General features: G+C 44.3%; 1 protein-coding gene across 6 annotated transcripts in view; it reads left to right on the plus strand.

The window, feature by feature from the left end:
* Positions 1–13,167, plus strand: part of PPP2R5E (protein phosphatase 2 regulatory subunit B'epsilon) — a 350,454-nt gene that overhangs the window by 279,479 nt on the left and 57,808 nt on the right. The window contains exon 14 of one of the 6 annotated variants that reach the window (XM_069207370.1): positions 6,119–6,269. The exons of the other annotated variants lie outside the window; for them this stretch is intronic. Within the exon in view, the coding sequence (XP_069063471.1) occupies positions 6,119–6,128 (10 nt within the window). The 3' untranslated portion in view covers positions 6,129–6,269. Of the gene's footprint in view, positions 1–6,118; positions 6,270–13,167 lie in introns of those variants that run through there. 6 annotated transcript variants of the gene reach the window in all.

The raw sequence follows: 13,167 nt of genomic DNA on the forward strand, positions 1-13,167 counted from the left end.
AATACGTGCATACTTAGTCACTCCATTGCATGGGCACTATTACTACAATTCAACTCCTACCTCACCCTCTGCGGGGAAAAACAATCGAAGATGGAGTCGACGCCCATGCGCAATGGAGACAAAAGGAGGAGTCACTCGGTCCCGTGACTCGAAAGACTTCTTCGAAGAAAAACAACTTGTAACACTCCGGCCCAACACCAGATGGCGAGCTATTGCAGAACATGCGAATCTACTGCGACTGATGCCACGAACAGATGTACACTGGGTAAGTGACATTTTCATTTTCTATACAAATACCTATTGGCCTGGAATTGTCTCTGAGTGTGTGTTCCTCATTTATTGCCTGTGTGTGTACAACAAATGCTTAACACTACTCCTTTGATAAGCCTACTGCTCGACCACACTACCACAAAATAGAGTATTAGTATTATCTCTTTTTGCCACTATCTTACCTCTAATGGGAACCCTTGGACTCTGTGCATGCTATTTCTTACTTTGAAATAGTGCATACAGAGCCAACTTCCTACACTGGGTCATTGTTGGAGGCAGGCAGTACTCCCAGGCTTTCGGAGGCACAACAGCTTGCAGGATGAGATGACTTTAGTCAAGTGCTTCTTCCTCAGTCTTTGCTTTTGTGGCTCTAGAGTGACCTTCTTCATAGGTCAGCAGGATCTAATTTCCTGGTGCCAGGGGCTTCCCTAAATAGGGAATATAGGGGCGTTTAGGGGAGTGTAGGGTAGTAGTCAATGGGCTACTTACCACTGGGGTCATTACACCCCATGGATGACCACTTCCATAACCCTGCATGTCCCTGTGCCAGAGTTTCTACTTCTGCCAACACCAAGATGGCAGATTTCTAATTTGTATGACCATATCAAACAGTTTCACCTTAGGGGTGGGCCTGACCTGAGAGGTGGACACACACATATGAATACTAAATTTCCTACCTGTCCAGGTGCCCAATGGGCCCTGGGTCAGGGGTGTAAGCATATCTCCTTTGATTGAAGCCAGATCCTCAAACCAAGGGCGGTGGGCTTCTTTGAAGCCCCCTGCCTTGGAATGCAGATTCACAGATCATCCTGTAGGGTGGGGTGTGTAAACACCTCTCCCAGAGCAGGCTTTGTTTCTGACCGCCCAAGAGCGAAGGTTCTAACCCTTGGGGGTCAGAAGCTTGTCTGGTGGTGGCAGGCTGGCTAAAACTAGTCAGTCCACACACTGGTAGTTTGGTAGATTTTCAGCGGCACCTCTCAGGTGCCCTCTGGGAGCATGCATTAATAAATCCATCACTAGTATCAGTGAGGGCTTATTAATACGAGAGGCTTGATACCAAACATCCCTATTTTCAGTTAAACCATCATGTTGCTGTGGAACTCGCATTGACCAATGTCCAGCACATGTACTTAAAATGGCTTCCCTGTTCACTCATTTGTCTAAGAATCGAGAAAGACATAGCAGGAGCAAAGCTGCTCTTGACGATATGCCCTCACATGTAATATAATGCACCCTGCCTTTGGGCTGTAAGGCCTTCGGTAGGGGTGACTTACATATATTACATGCAGTGTTAGGGGACAGGGCACACAGGCTGTGTGCCATGTCGAGTTTTCACCTTTAGTTGCACCAAAGCACGAAGCCTGCAATGGCAGTCTGCATGTGCTAGGTGAGGGTGGCACTATACGTGCTGCAGCCCAGGGGAACCCTCTTGGTTACCCATGCACTAGGTACGAGGGGTACCATTTCCTGGAGACTTACGGAAGGTGGGGATGGTGGAAAAGTAATTGGAAATTGGCAGTTGCCCTCCTTAAGAGCAAGAAAGTTGTTCTCTACCGATTTTTATTTTGGGGGGGGGGGGGAGGGAGTTAAAAAATATTGGAGAGGTTTAATGCCTAGCCATGTTTTACCCTATAAGTTTATGCCTGGGTCCTACCTTTCCTCGATATGGTTGTGACCACTTTGGGGTTTAAGGTTCCTTTAAGTTTAGGGGGAAGGATATTAGTGCATGATTGATCCAACACAGGGGTAAAATATTTTTCACTGAAATAAGTCCATCAGGTGAAAAAATAAGGTGCAAGTTGAGATCTCCCCTGTGTGGGGGCCTTGCGCTAGCTGCATCAGTCCCAGAATTTCACAGCACCCTGCAGTTCCTTAAATGGTAGAGTTCGGTTCTCTTCATCTCACATATTAAAATCTCCTAATATAAAGAAATGAGTATGTGCAAGGGCCAGGTTTGTGATGTGTAGGAGGCTGGCCCTTTATGTGGTATGTGAATACTGTGTAAAGTGTCCCCGGGATTCCCCAGTGAGTGGACAGGGCTTGCTATGCAGTCACAAAGTGCTCTATGTAGGGTTAGTGTGGTTGAGCAGCCTTAGGTTTAATACAAAGGAGTGCAAGACATTTACAAATACACACAATAATCAGTAAATGAGACGCACAACTCAAAAAGGAGATCCACACCAATTTATAAAAATAGCAAGTATCTTTATATATGTTTAGGCATCAGAGAAAAATTGTTCAGGTAACTAGGTTTTTAAATAGGAATTCTTTTCACTTTAAAAAGTGGACATAGTGCAATTTCTGAATTCGGCAAAACTATGCTATGGGAGAAAAAACATGTTCTGCAGACAGGAAGAGTACAGAGACTTACAAATCCGATCTCCTGGGTTTAAGGTGAATAGTGGGCAAGGTCCAAGGCAGCACCAGCATTACCCCCTCAGCGGCACGGGGGCTGCCAGGTGCAGAGTGCAAAACAGTATTGGGTGCCCAGTGCTTTCCATTGGAGATCGGTTACTGTGAAAAGAGGCTGCAGGCTCTGGCCAGGAAGCCAGTCAGGCTGAACCAACAGGCTCAGGCGTCACAATGCTTAGGCACCTTTAGCCCTCTTCTCCACAGCGCAGGGGCGACGGGTGTAGATGTGTCTTTAGGTAATGGGTTTTCTTTACCAGAGTGGTTGTGGCAGAGGGGGCAGCGTGCAGAGGTTGCAGGTGTCGTCGGGGTGGTCCAGGAGGGTTGAAACCACAATGGACATGGACTCTGGAGGGCTGGAGAACCTTTTTGACATTGGTGGTCCACTTCAACTCAGGTCGGAGATGGCGGGTGCAGTGGTGACTTTAGGTGCTGGGTTTTGGTGGTTCCAGAGCCTTCAGAGTCTCTTCTTTTGGAGTTTGCTGGAGAAGAGGTCAGCTCAGCTGTTCACGGGAGGGGAGTCTTTATTGAAGGCAGGCAGTCCTCCTGGGTTTCTGGAGGCACAGCTGCAGGACGAGATTTTGATGACGGTTTCTTTTCTCCTCTAATGCTTTTGTTGCCCTATTAGGTCCTTGTCGTTACTGTGTGTAGGGTAGTAGCTAATGGACTACAGACCCTTGGGGTCACTACGCCCTCTATATGACCACTTTCTGCTGTCCCAGAATTCCTAGGCATGCCATCTCATAGATGCCTACTCCTGAAAAATTGTGTTCACCTCGGTTTAGCCCACCTTAGTGGTGGTACTAGTCTGGAGGTGGCACACCAAACTTACTAGCTAATTTTCCCTCCTGTCCATGTGCCAAGTGGGCTCTGGACAGGGGGGTGGCTGCCTCTTCTATGAGGGGAGGCAGATTTGCATTTCAAAGGTGAAAGCCCTTTGAGGCTTGCTGCCTTAGGAAGGCTAATCAGCAGGTCACCTGTGAGGGGGTGTTACACCCTCTTCCCGGACACATAAATCCACCATCTAGTGTTGGGCTCATAGTGTTACAAGTTGTTTTTCTTCTGAGAAGCTTTTTCGAGTCACGAGATGGAGTGACTCCTCCTATCTGTGATAGTGGGCATGGACATCAAGTCCTTTGTTAGATTGTTTTCTTTCTGCCGTTGGGTTGGACGTGTTGCCTCTCGATCTCTTGAATCTTGGTTTGGTAATTCAGAACTTATTCTACTCTCCTATATCATAGTTGGTATTGTTTTCGATCATGTTTCCATCTATACTCTATTTGATTTAGACCGTCGGGGTCGAATTTCTCGTCCTTACAAGGGCAATGCCCTTTAAGGGCCTACTTCAATGTGAGTCTGATGAAACAAACTCTGTTTCGATTCTGTCCTTGGTGTCACGCTAAATTTTCGTTCACCGATCAGCATAGGGTGTAATCTTTGTCGATCTCCAGACCATCAAGAGGTCAATTGTGACCCCTGCAGATATTTTCGATGAAAAAAGACTGTAGAGCTCGTCGTCCCGAGACTGCATCAAAATCCACAGAAGATACACCGGACATGTTCGGCGAAGAACATGTGCAAGAAGAAGTTCGACAAGGGGCAGTGTTTTAGATCTAAGACTCAGACTCTGAAGAACACTCGGATGACGACAGCCACTACGTGTCTGCATTGCAGTACGTGAGTAAAACTGCCCCATCGTACCACACAAAAATGACTAAAAAGACTCCAGCATTAGTCGTCAATCCTGCACTGCCTTCGGACCATGGTCGGATTCGAAAAGAAAGTCCTGATGACCAACCTTCAGGTTTGGCACCGAGATTTAAGACTAGGGTGCACTCTGCTTCGACCAAGCAGACTCCTACACCAGTCTCTGAGTCAAGCTGAAAAATAGAAAGCACATATTCGAAGCAGAAAAGATCAGCAACATCTTCTGAGCCGAAAAAGATTACAACATCTTCGGAGCCAACACTTTCAGTTCGATGAAAACACAAACTTTCAGAGTCGAAAGCCATGGATAGTAAAGAAACTACTTCTACCCAGGAATCCATAGACATTGAACCTATTTTAGAAGTGATGGACGCCAAACAGAGAAAGATACTTATTCAAAAGTACACAGGAAGAATAATGGCCTCCCCTCCAATGTCCTTTAAAAGGAAATTGACTTTTAAAGACATTTAAAAAAATGCTTCTCCATCAAAGAAGGTCTTCAAGGACAAACAGGGAGAGGCTTCTAAGCAGAAACACGCCCTCACCACCACATTCTCCTGTTCCTCCTTTCACAACACCTCTACCACCATCATCCACATATGAGGCACAATTATCACCAGATACATGCAAAATTTCATCACATGGGGATGATCTTAGTGATCACCAACAGGACACAGATCCATGGCATACATATGACTCTGATGTTAGCACTGACTACTACATTCTCCTATTGTAGTTAAGTGTTCTCACTGCTTTAAGATGGCGCCCGAGTGACATTGGAAGTCCTTTTTCTATTTCCTGGAATAGAGCATCCGAGGGGACGCTTTAAATAGAGCTCTTTCCGGTCAGTCGTTTTTTTATTTACTACACGGATACTACAGAACGCCGCGCGATTATTTGAACGCGGTTTCTTGGCACTTTGATACTTCACACTAATAGGTGAGCGGTTTTAATGGTATCATAATGGCTTTTGATATATTTTGAGTAAAAAATTAGTTTGTGGTTGTGATCGTTTAACATACTAACGTTCATTTTGTTTAACTTATTTTTAGGATGCTCCACACTTTATTTCGAAAGATTATTTGCTAATTACTTGTTTCAGACGCAATAAGGTTAGCCTGGGCTTTATGGCCATACGCTATTATCGTCATTTGGTGGCATTATCACCTCAGGATATATATTTTCATTAGCAATTACATTGGGTGCTTATTATTATTTTTCCAGAAACTCGAACTGTTTGGTGGATTGAATTGATTAGCTTTAAATTTGTTTCAAGTAAAGGTATGTTTAGGTTGTTATTGCGGGTGCAATATATGGGAATTAAGGTTTTTATAAGATTTTTATATGGTCACTTTAGATATGTTTATGACTTTTTGGTAGGTGTTCACATTTCTGTTTTATATTTCTTGGATCACTTAGGTTGATTTTTAATTGATTTTAAAATGAGGACGTGCACCTTTGTGTTGTGACAACCTTTTGAGCATGAATATGAGTTACATAAGGTTTTTTGTTGTTGTGTTAATTTTTATAATTAAGTATATTTTCCCAATGGTGACCTTCTGTTATGTTCTATAAACTATTTATTACTTTCTTTCTTTCTCATGTCACACAAGTCACGAATTGCATGGTTTCCGTTCACATTAACATCACGGTGCAAATGACATGTTCTTGGCTTTAAAAAGTTGGATGAATGTGTACTACAACTGTAGTCACTAATTTTCGTTTATTTCAGCCCTGAATGAAGTCTTTGAGATTGATGTCTCATAGGACGAAACACGTGTTGGCTGTTGTTGCTACATGAATATTGATTTCGAGGACGGCTTCTTACCGCTGTGATGAACTTTATATCCCAAGAATAAACTGAGTTCTGTTTCTTTCATGAATCCCGGTCCTACAGCGAAATTTATTGTGTTGTTATTGGCACTATATACTACATTTTGGACCCAAAACAATTTTAATGAATTGATTTTTGATTCATGAGTGCCCTGACATCTGATGTATTACATATGACTCTGATCCCGTGTTACCAAATGACCCTCAGTTATATGCTGCCAGACCCTCACCACCAGAAAACTCTACACCATATAATCAGGTAGTGGCAAGAGCTCGGCCTACCATAATGTGCAAATGCACAGATCACATAGAACAGGATTTTCTGTTTGACACACTAGCATCAACGCATAAGCAATATGAATGTCTCCCTATACTTCCAGGCATGTTCAGACATGCTTCTGACATCTTTCAAGAGCCTGTTAAAGCTAGGATTATCACTCCTAGAGTGGACAAAAAATATAAACAAGCACCCGGTGTTTAAAAGAGCTCAACTACCTCATGATTCCATTGTAGTTAGTACAGTGAGAAAAAGGGCTAACAATCAGTCCATAGGAGATGCCCCTCCTCCTGATATGGAAAGCAGGAAAATAGATGCAGCTGGAAAAAGGATGGCTTCACAAGCTGCAAATCATTGGAGGATAGCCAATTCACTTTTGGCTAGAAATGACAGAGCACACTGGGACGAAATGGAAGAGATGTTACAATACCTCCCTCCAGAACACCAAAAAAGGGGACAGCAAATAGTTAATGAAGGGCAAGCAATATCTAATAATGCTATTAGATCTGCTATGGATGCAGCTGATACAGCAGCTAGATCAGTTAACACCAGTGTGCTTATTAGGAGACATGCCTGGTTAAGATGTTCAGGTTTCAAACCTGAGATACAGCAGGCAGTTTTAAACATGCCGTTTGACAAGCAGCATTTATTTGGCCCTACGTGGACACACTTAAAAAAGATTCAGAAACAGCTAAAGCCATGGGGGCTTTGTATACCCACACCCACCAGGGGTACTTTTCGTAGACCACACTAAAGAGCGTGTTTCAAACCATCGGCTAAGGAAACCGCAACCACCCATCAGAAACAATCCTCACAATTCTACACTAGAGTATCATTTAGAGGCTCCACCAAACATTCCACCTCCTTCACACAAACTAAGTAAGGAGCATCTCATTTTATTTAAAAAAAGAAGTACAATCACTTCTACTAAAAGTTGAAGTAGAGATGGTACCTTTACCTCAACAGGGTAAAGGAGTATATTCTCTATACTTCCTTATACCAAAAAAGGATGGTACTCTCAGACCAATCCTGGATCTCAGACCCCTCCATCAGTACATCCTCTCAGAGCGTTTCCACATGGTCACTCTTCAGGGTGTAATTCCCCTACTACAAAAACAAGACTAGATGACAGCATTAGATCTAAAAGATGCATACTTCCACAGTCCCATACATCCGGCACATCGCAAATATCTAAGATTTGTGATAGCAGGCAAGCAGTACCAGTTCAAAGTGCTACCCTTTGGAGTAACAACAGCACCAAGGTTTTTCACCAAATGCCTTGCAGTGGTTGCAGCATACCTCAGAAGGCAACATATACATGTCTTTCCCTAGCTGGACGACTGGCTCATAAAAGCCAGCAGCATTCAAACCTGTCAACAGCTCACACAATACACAATTGATACGTACACAGTTTAGAGTTCACAATCAATTATCAAAAATCTAATCGGCAACCAGCGCAAATACAACCCTATTTTTGAGCAATTCTGAACACGCAGTCAGCATACCGCTTACCATGTCTCTAATGGTATTGATAATGTCTTCTAGTGTGACTGGTTGTGCCAAATACTCTTGTTGGCATCTCTAAGACAGGCTTATGCTATATCATGCAGATATTCCCCTGTTCATGTTGCATTATTGACACAGTGGTTGTGTGTTAATGTGTATAGGAGTGGACAAATTGTTGCTCAGTCCGCTCTGCTTCTACTATCTTATCCCCTATGGAATTATGAATGCACATGAAATCTGGCATGTCGAGAGGTGAGATCTTACCAGCTCTGCTAATTGGTTGCCTGGGTGTTACCCCTCCCTTCTTTGTTGGCCATGGCATATTTGTTCCCATGCTGTCATTCTCTCACCACTTCCTCTAAATATGAATATTCTCGCATAGTATGGAATATTTCTCTCTGAAGGGCAGTATTAGTTGTATGCATCAAGATTTTGTAGTTCCTGTGCTAATCCTGATCGCTTGAACGGGGTAATTTTAGTATATAGACAGTTTGGATATTCTTATGCCCTAAATACAGGCCTCCCATATTACACCAGGGCTGTCCACTGACCCTGTATTTGTGTTAAAGTATTCATAGAAGTACCTTTTAAGCTCTTCCCTGAACAGCCTATCCAGATGTGCTCTATCTGAAAATTGGCAAGTGATAGGACGGTATTAAATCTAAATGTGCAGTTTTAAAGTCCATGTGCAAATGTATGTTGGTGTTTAGATGAGGTTTATGGATGAACGAACGGAAGGTTTATTTATTGTTTTCCAGGGGAAATCACCAGATATCTAGTAGGTATAATTTTGAAACTGTTTCAATCAGTGCTTTCTTTTTTCCTAATATGGTTACCTTCCTCAGGTGCGTGAAGAAACATACCCCACATCTTATCATACACCGCTAATTTATCATTGCACATATAGGTGGCACGCTCATGGAGGACGACCCTGTGTACATCCGTAAGCTACTCATGCACTATAGTATGACTGAGTTGGCACCTCTGATGGACGATGCAAACTTCAGCTACTGCTCGATATGTGGCCAACCACTGTTTGGTGTGGGAATCCAAATCAGGAATGTCAATCGTAATGAGTAATCTTGACCCACCAGTGAAGTCTAGTTGCATAAAAGGATGTACCTAAATGCATTTATTTGATCAAAACCCTGTTGTGTTTTTACCAAAGTTTGGGGTATCTCTGTTCCAATCATATTCACCAGTGTCGTCTGTTGTGCACACAGTGTGCCCTGAACATTCACATTTCTCTCTTCAAGTCCCTCTCAACCTCACTTGGAGAGAATGTGGTGCCTCTATTAATTAAGGCAGCCACTCCTCTTGTGCAGTAATAAGATGTGAAGAGTCTGTGTGCTCCATCCTTTTGCAAATCTATCTTCTGTTTTACTGGTTAAATGTTTTTTTGTTTTTGTTGCTAAAGTGCCACACAATAGTTCGTCCTTCCTGAAATGTCAACACTTGCCTGGCCTGCTGTGGATTGTTAAGCCCTGTTATGTGCCAAGTTATGCTCCTAATCTTTTCATGGTTTTGATTGTTGTGTTGTGTGTGTTCACCAATGTGAGTCACAATTGCTGACATTCATCCAATAAGTCTTACCCGTCCATTTGTATGCTGGTGCCCTTGCAACTTAACTGCCTTTAGAAACTATTGAACTTTTCTTTAGTGCCCTCTTATCCGTATCCCTAGTGGACCAGCAAATTAATTCCATCCCTGTAACTTACTATGCAAACAAACTAACATGGCTATCAGCGTTGGGGGCCTAATAGGCCAGAGAACTATCTCTGCCTGAGAGCCGATCTCGGGCAGGATTTATGCAACTTTTTATTTCAATTCCCTACTACCTGAGTGGCAGTCATCTGATTAAACTACAGTTACTACATCATCTTATCTGGGTTAATGACAGTAAATTACATATTAGTGTCTTATGTGTTCAGAGCCTAGTCATGCTACTGTTCTGTTGTCTACATCTTGCTTTGTCGGCACGCTCCATCCTCTTTTTGCTGATGTGGTTGGTTTCTCTTGGCATATTTCTTGGCAAAATATTTTGCTCTGCTGGTGTCCCCAAATAACTGATTTATACAGTTCCTGGTGATCTTCAAGTGCACTAGGTAGAGCATGCATATGTTTGCTTGTAGGAGCTTTAGCTTTACAGTGGTGAATGCCTGCCTGGCCTCCTGTACTGCCAAGTGTGGGAATAGGGAGATTTTTGAGCCCTAGTATAGTAGTTTTGCCTCAGGGGATTTCCATTGATAGTCACAAGCTTTGAATAGTATCTCCCTTGTGAAGGGGTCCCTGAGCACTTCTTTAAAATATGTGTTCTTGTGTATGTTTACCTTTATTCAGACTCCTCGACATCGTGGTGTCCCTGGACTTCGACCTCCTATGCCTCAATGTCGAAAGTCATCTTCTTTTCGACGGCAACCCAGCTCTCAAAGGCTAACATGTAGGAACTGTACCTTGTCTCTATGTCCATGCCCTTGACGTCGACCTGGAACAACATCACTTTTGCTGGTGGCTTCTCTTTTTGGATCTCCCCCGTCTGCAGTCTGCAGTGGAAGGTGAGAAGAGCCCTGGTGAAGGACTGACCCTCTCCCCACTCTCTTGATGTCCCACCTCCAGATTGTGCTTGCTGCTGCCTGAGTCTCTCCTCAGGAAGGCAAGTGATGCAGACGTCATGAGGGTCTGAGTTGGCCTTCTTCTTTCCCAAAGGGAGAACAGTTGTCAAATAAAGATGGCATTTTATTTGGCTAAAGCCCCAAAAAAATTCTGTCTGAAAAAAAAAAGGTAAACGCTAGTACAATTGAAATCTGTCAGTTGTTGAAAGTTTCCAATGAGATATTTGGGAAAAAAAATCAAAACAATGTCGAGCTCAGTGTGCCAGAACCCTGTCACCATGAGCCAGAAATAGGAACTGAAGCAACTGCTGTTTGCTGGGCATGATGGGATATTTGTGGTCTCTGGCCCCTTGAAGCCACAGATGCTGGTTTCACAGTTATAAACGGGCAGCCTATTGGGCTACTCTGTCCTTTAATCCTTTGTCTTTATGTATGGGTTTATGAAAGAGATTTAATTAGTCAAATTACCTTTTTGTGGGGGGGGGGGGCAATTTGACACACACTCTCTCTCTCTCTCTCTCTCTCTCTTGCATGTGCAGCTGCAGATACACATGCTGTGCACTGTTCCTGCCACCTAGTGTTGGGCTCAGAGTGTTACAAGTTGTTTTTCTTCGAAGAAGTCTTTTCGAGTCACGGGACCGAGTGACTCCTCCCTTTCGGCTCCATTGCTCATGGGCGTCGACGCCATCTTAGACTGTTTTGTTTCCGCATCGGGTTCGGACGTGTTCCTCTTCGCTCCGTATTTCGAATCGGGGAAAGTTAGCTAAAGTATCGAAAATTAGACGGTATTGTTATCGCTCGGTAATGGTTTAGTGTTAGTGTATCGGCACCAACATCAAGACTGCTTCGGCGGCCCTTTGGGGCTTCCACTCTTCACCGAGGACTGGTCGGCCCGACCACACCCGTCGTCCCAGACTAATGGACCGGACCCCCTTCCATTTCTGTCCTAAGTGTCACGCAAAGTATCCTTATACAGACCAGCATCGGGTCTGTAATCTGTGTTTGTCACCCGAACACAGAGAGGGTATTTGTGAAGCTTGCCGATCGTTTCGATCAAAGAAGACCTTGAGAGATTGACTCACAAGAAGACTGCAAATGGCGTCGAAACCGAAAGAACAGCTCGGCGTCGAGGAGGAGGAAAGAATCTCCATCCAAGAGACGGACTCGGATGAATCAGACAGTCAACGACCCTCGACGGTGCAACAAACCGTGAGTAAACCTGCCCCTTCCCAAACTCAGGGTCACACCAAAAAACCATAAGGCCATGGGGACGCCACCGTCAGCAGGCCATGGCTCAACCCAACGAAAGGAAGGTGACCAGACATCAGCACTGAAAAAGGCCAAAGAGTTGCCGAAGACTTCCGACTCCGGTCGAGATTCCGGCACCGAACGATTTCGACACCGAGTGATTGAATCGAACAAACCCTGTAAAAGCTCCTCGGAACCGAAAAATACTATAACATCTGAAACTTCGGTACCGAAAAAAGCGGCCTCGGAGCCGAAAAGAAGCTTATACACAAAAGAGCAAGGGCTTTCCAAACAACTCAAGGAAAGACATAGATTTGAGCAAGAGTTGGATAAAGAGGAACCTGATCAAAGACAACAGAGGTTACATATCCAAAAGGAAACTGGCAAGATTCAGACTTTACCTCCACTTAAATCTAAAAGAAAACTTGCATTTCAAGAAACAGAAATGCAACCAAAGGCCAAAGTGGTTAGAGACGAGTCACCAACACCACAGGTCTCACCACAACCATCCCCACTACACTCACCACAATTGTCACCTGTGGGAACACCAATAATGCAGTCACCCACACATACTGGGATGACCCAAGATGATGCTGATGCATGGGATTTATATGATCCACCAATATCGGATAACAGCCCAGAGTGTTATCCAACCAAGCCGTCACCACCAGAACACAGTACTGCATATACGCAGGTACTAGCCAGGGCAGCTACGTTCCACAACGTAGCTATGCACGCTGAGCCAGTGGAGGATGACTTCCCTTTTAACACTCTGGCATCCACCCACGCATCCTATCAAAGCCTGCCAATGCTACCGGGCATGCTCAAGCACACACAACAGGTCTTACAAGAGCCTGTAAAGGGAAGAGCTATCACGCCTAGGGTCGAGAAGAAATACAAACCACCTCCAACAGACCCAGTGTTTATAACCCAACAGCTCACACCGGACTCAGTGGTTGTAGGGGCAGCAAGTAAAAAGAGCGAACTCTCAATCGTCAGGGTATGCTCCACCACCTGACAGAGAAAGTCGAAAATTCGACACAGCAGGCAAGCGAGTGCCATCACAGGCAGCTAATCAATGGCGAATTGCAAATTCGCAAGCCCTACTTGCACGCTACGACAGGGCACACTGGGACGAGATGCAAGACATCATACAGCACTTGCCCAAGGAACACCAAAAACGTGCCCAGCTAGTAGTTGAAGAGGGACAGGCCATATCGAACAATCAGATAAGGTCCGCATTAGACTCTGCAGATACAGCAGCACGGACTGTCAACACGGCTGTAACGATTCGCAGGCATGCAT

This window comes from Pleurodeles waltl, chromosome 9 (assembly GCF_031143425.1).
Source record: "Pleurodeles waltl isolate 20211129_DDA chromosome 9, aPleWal1.hap1.20221129, whole genome shotgun sequence".
NCBI lineage: Eukaryota > Metazoa > Chordata > Amphibia > Caudata > Salamandridae > Pleurodeles > Pleurodeles waltl.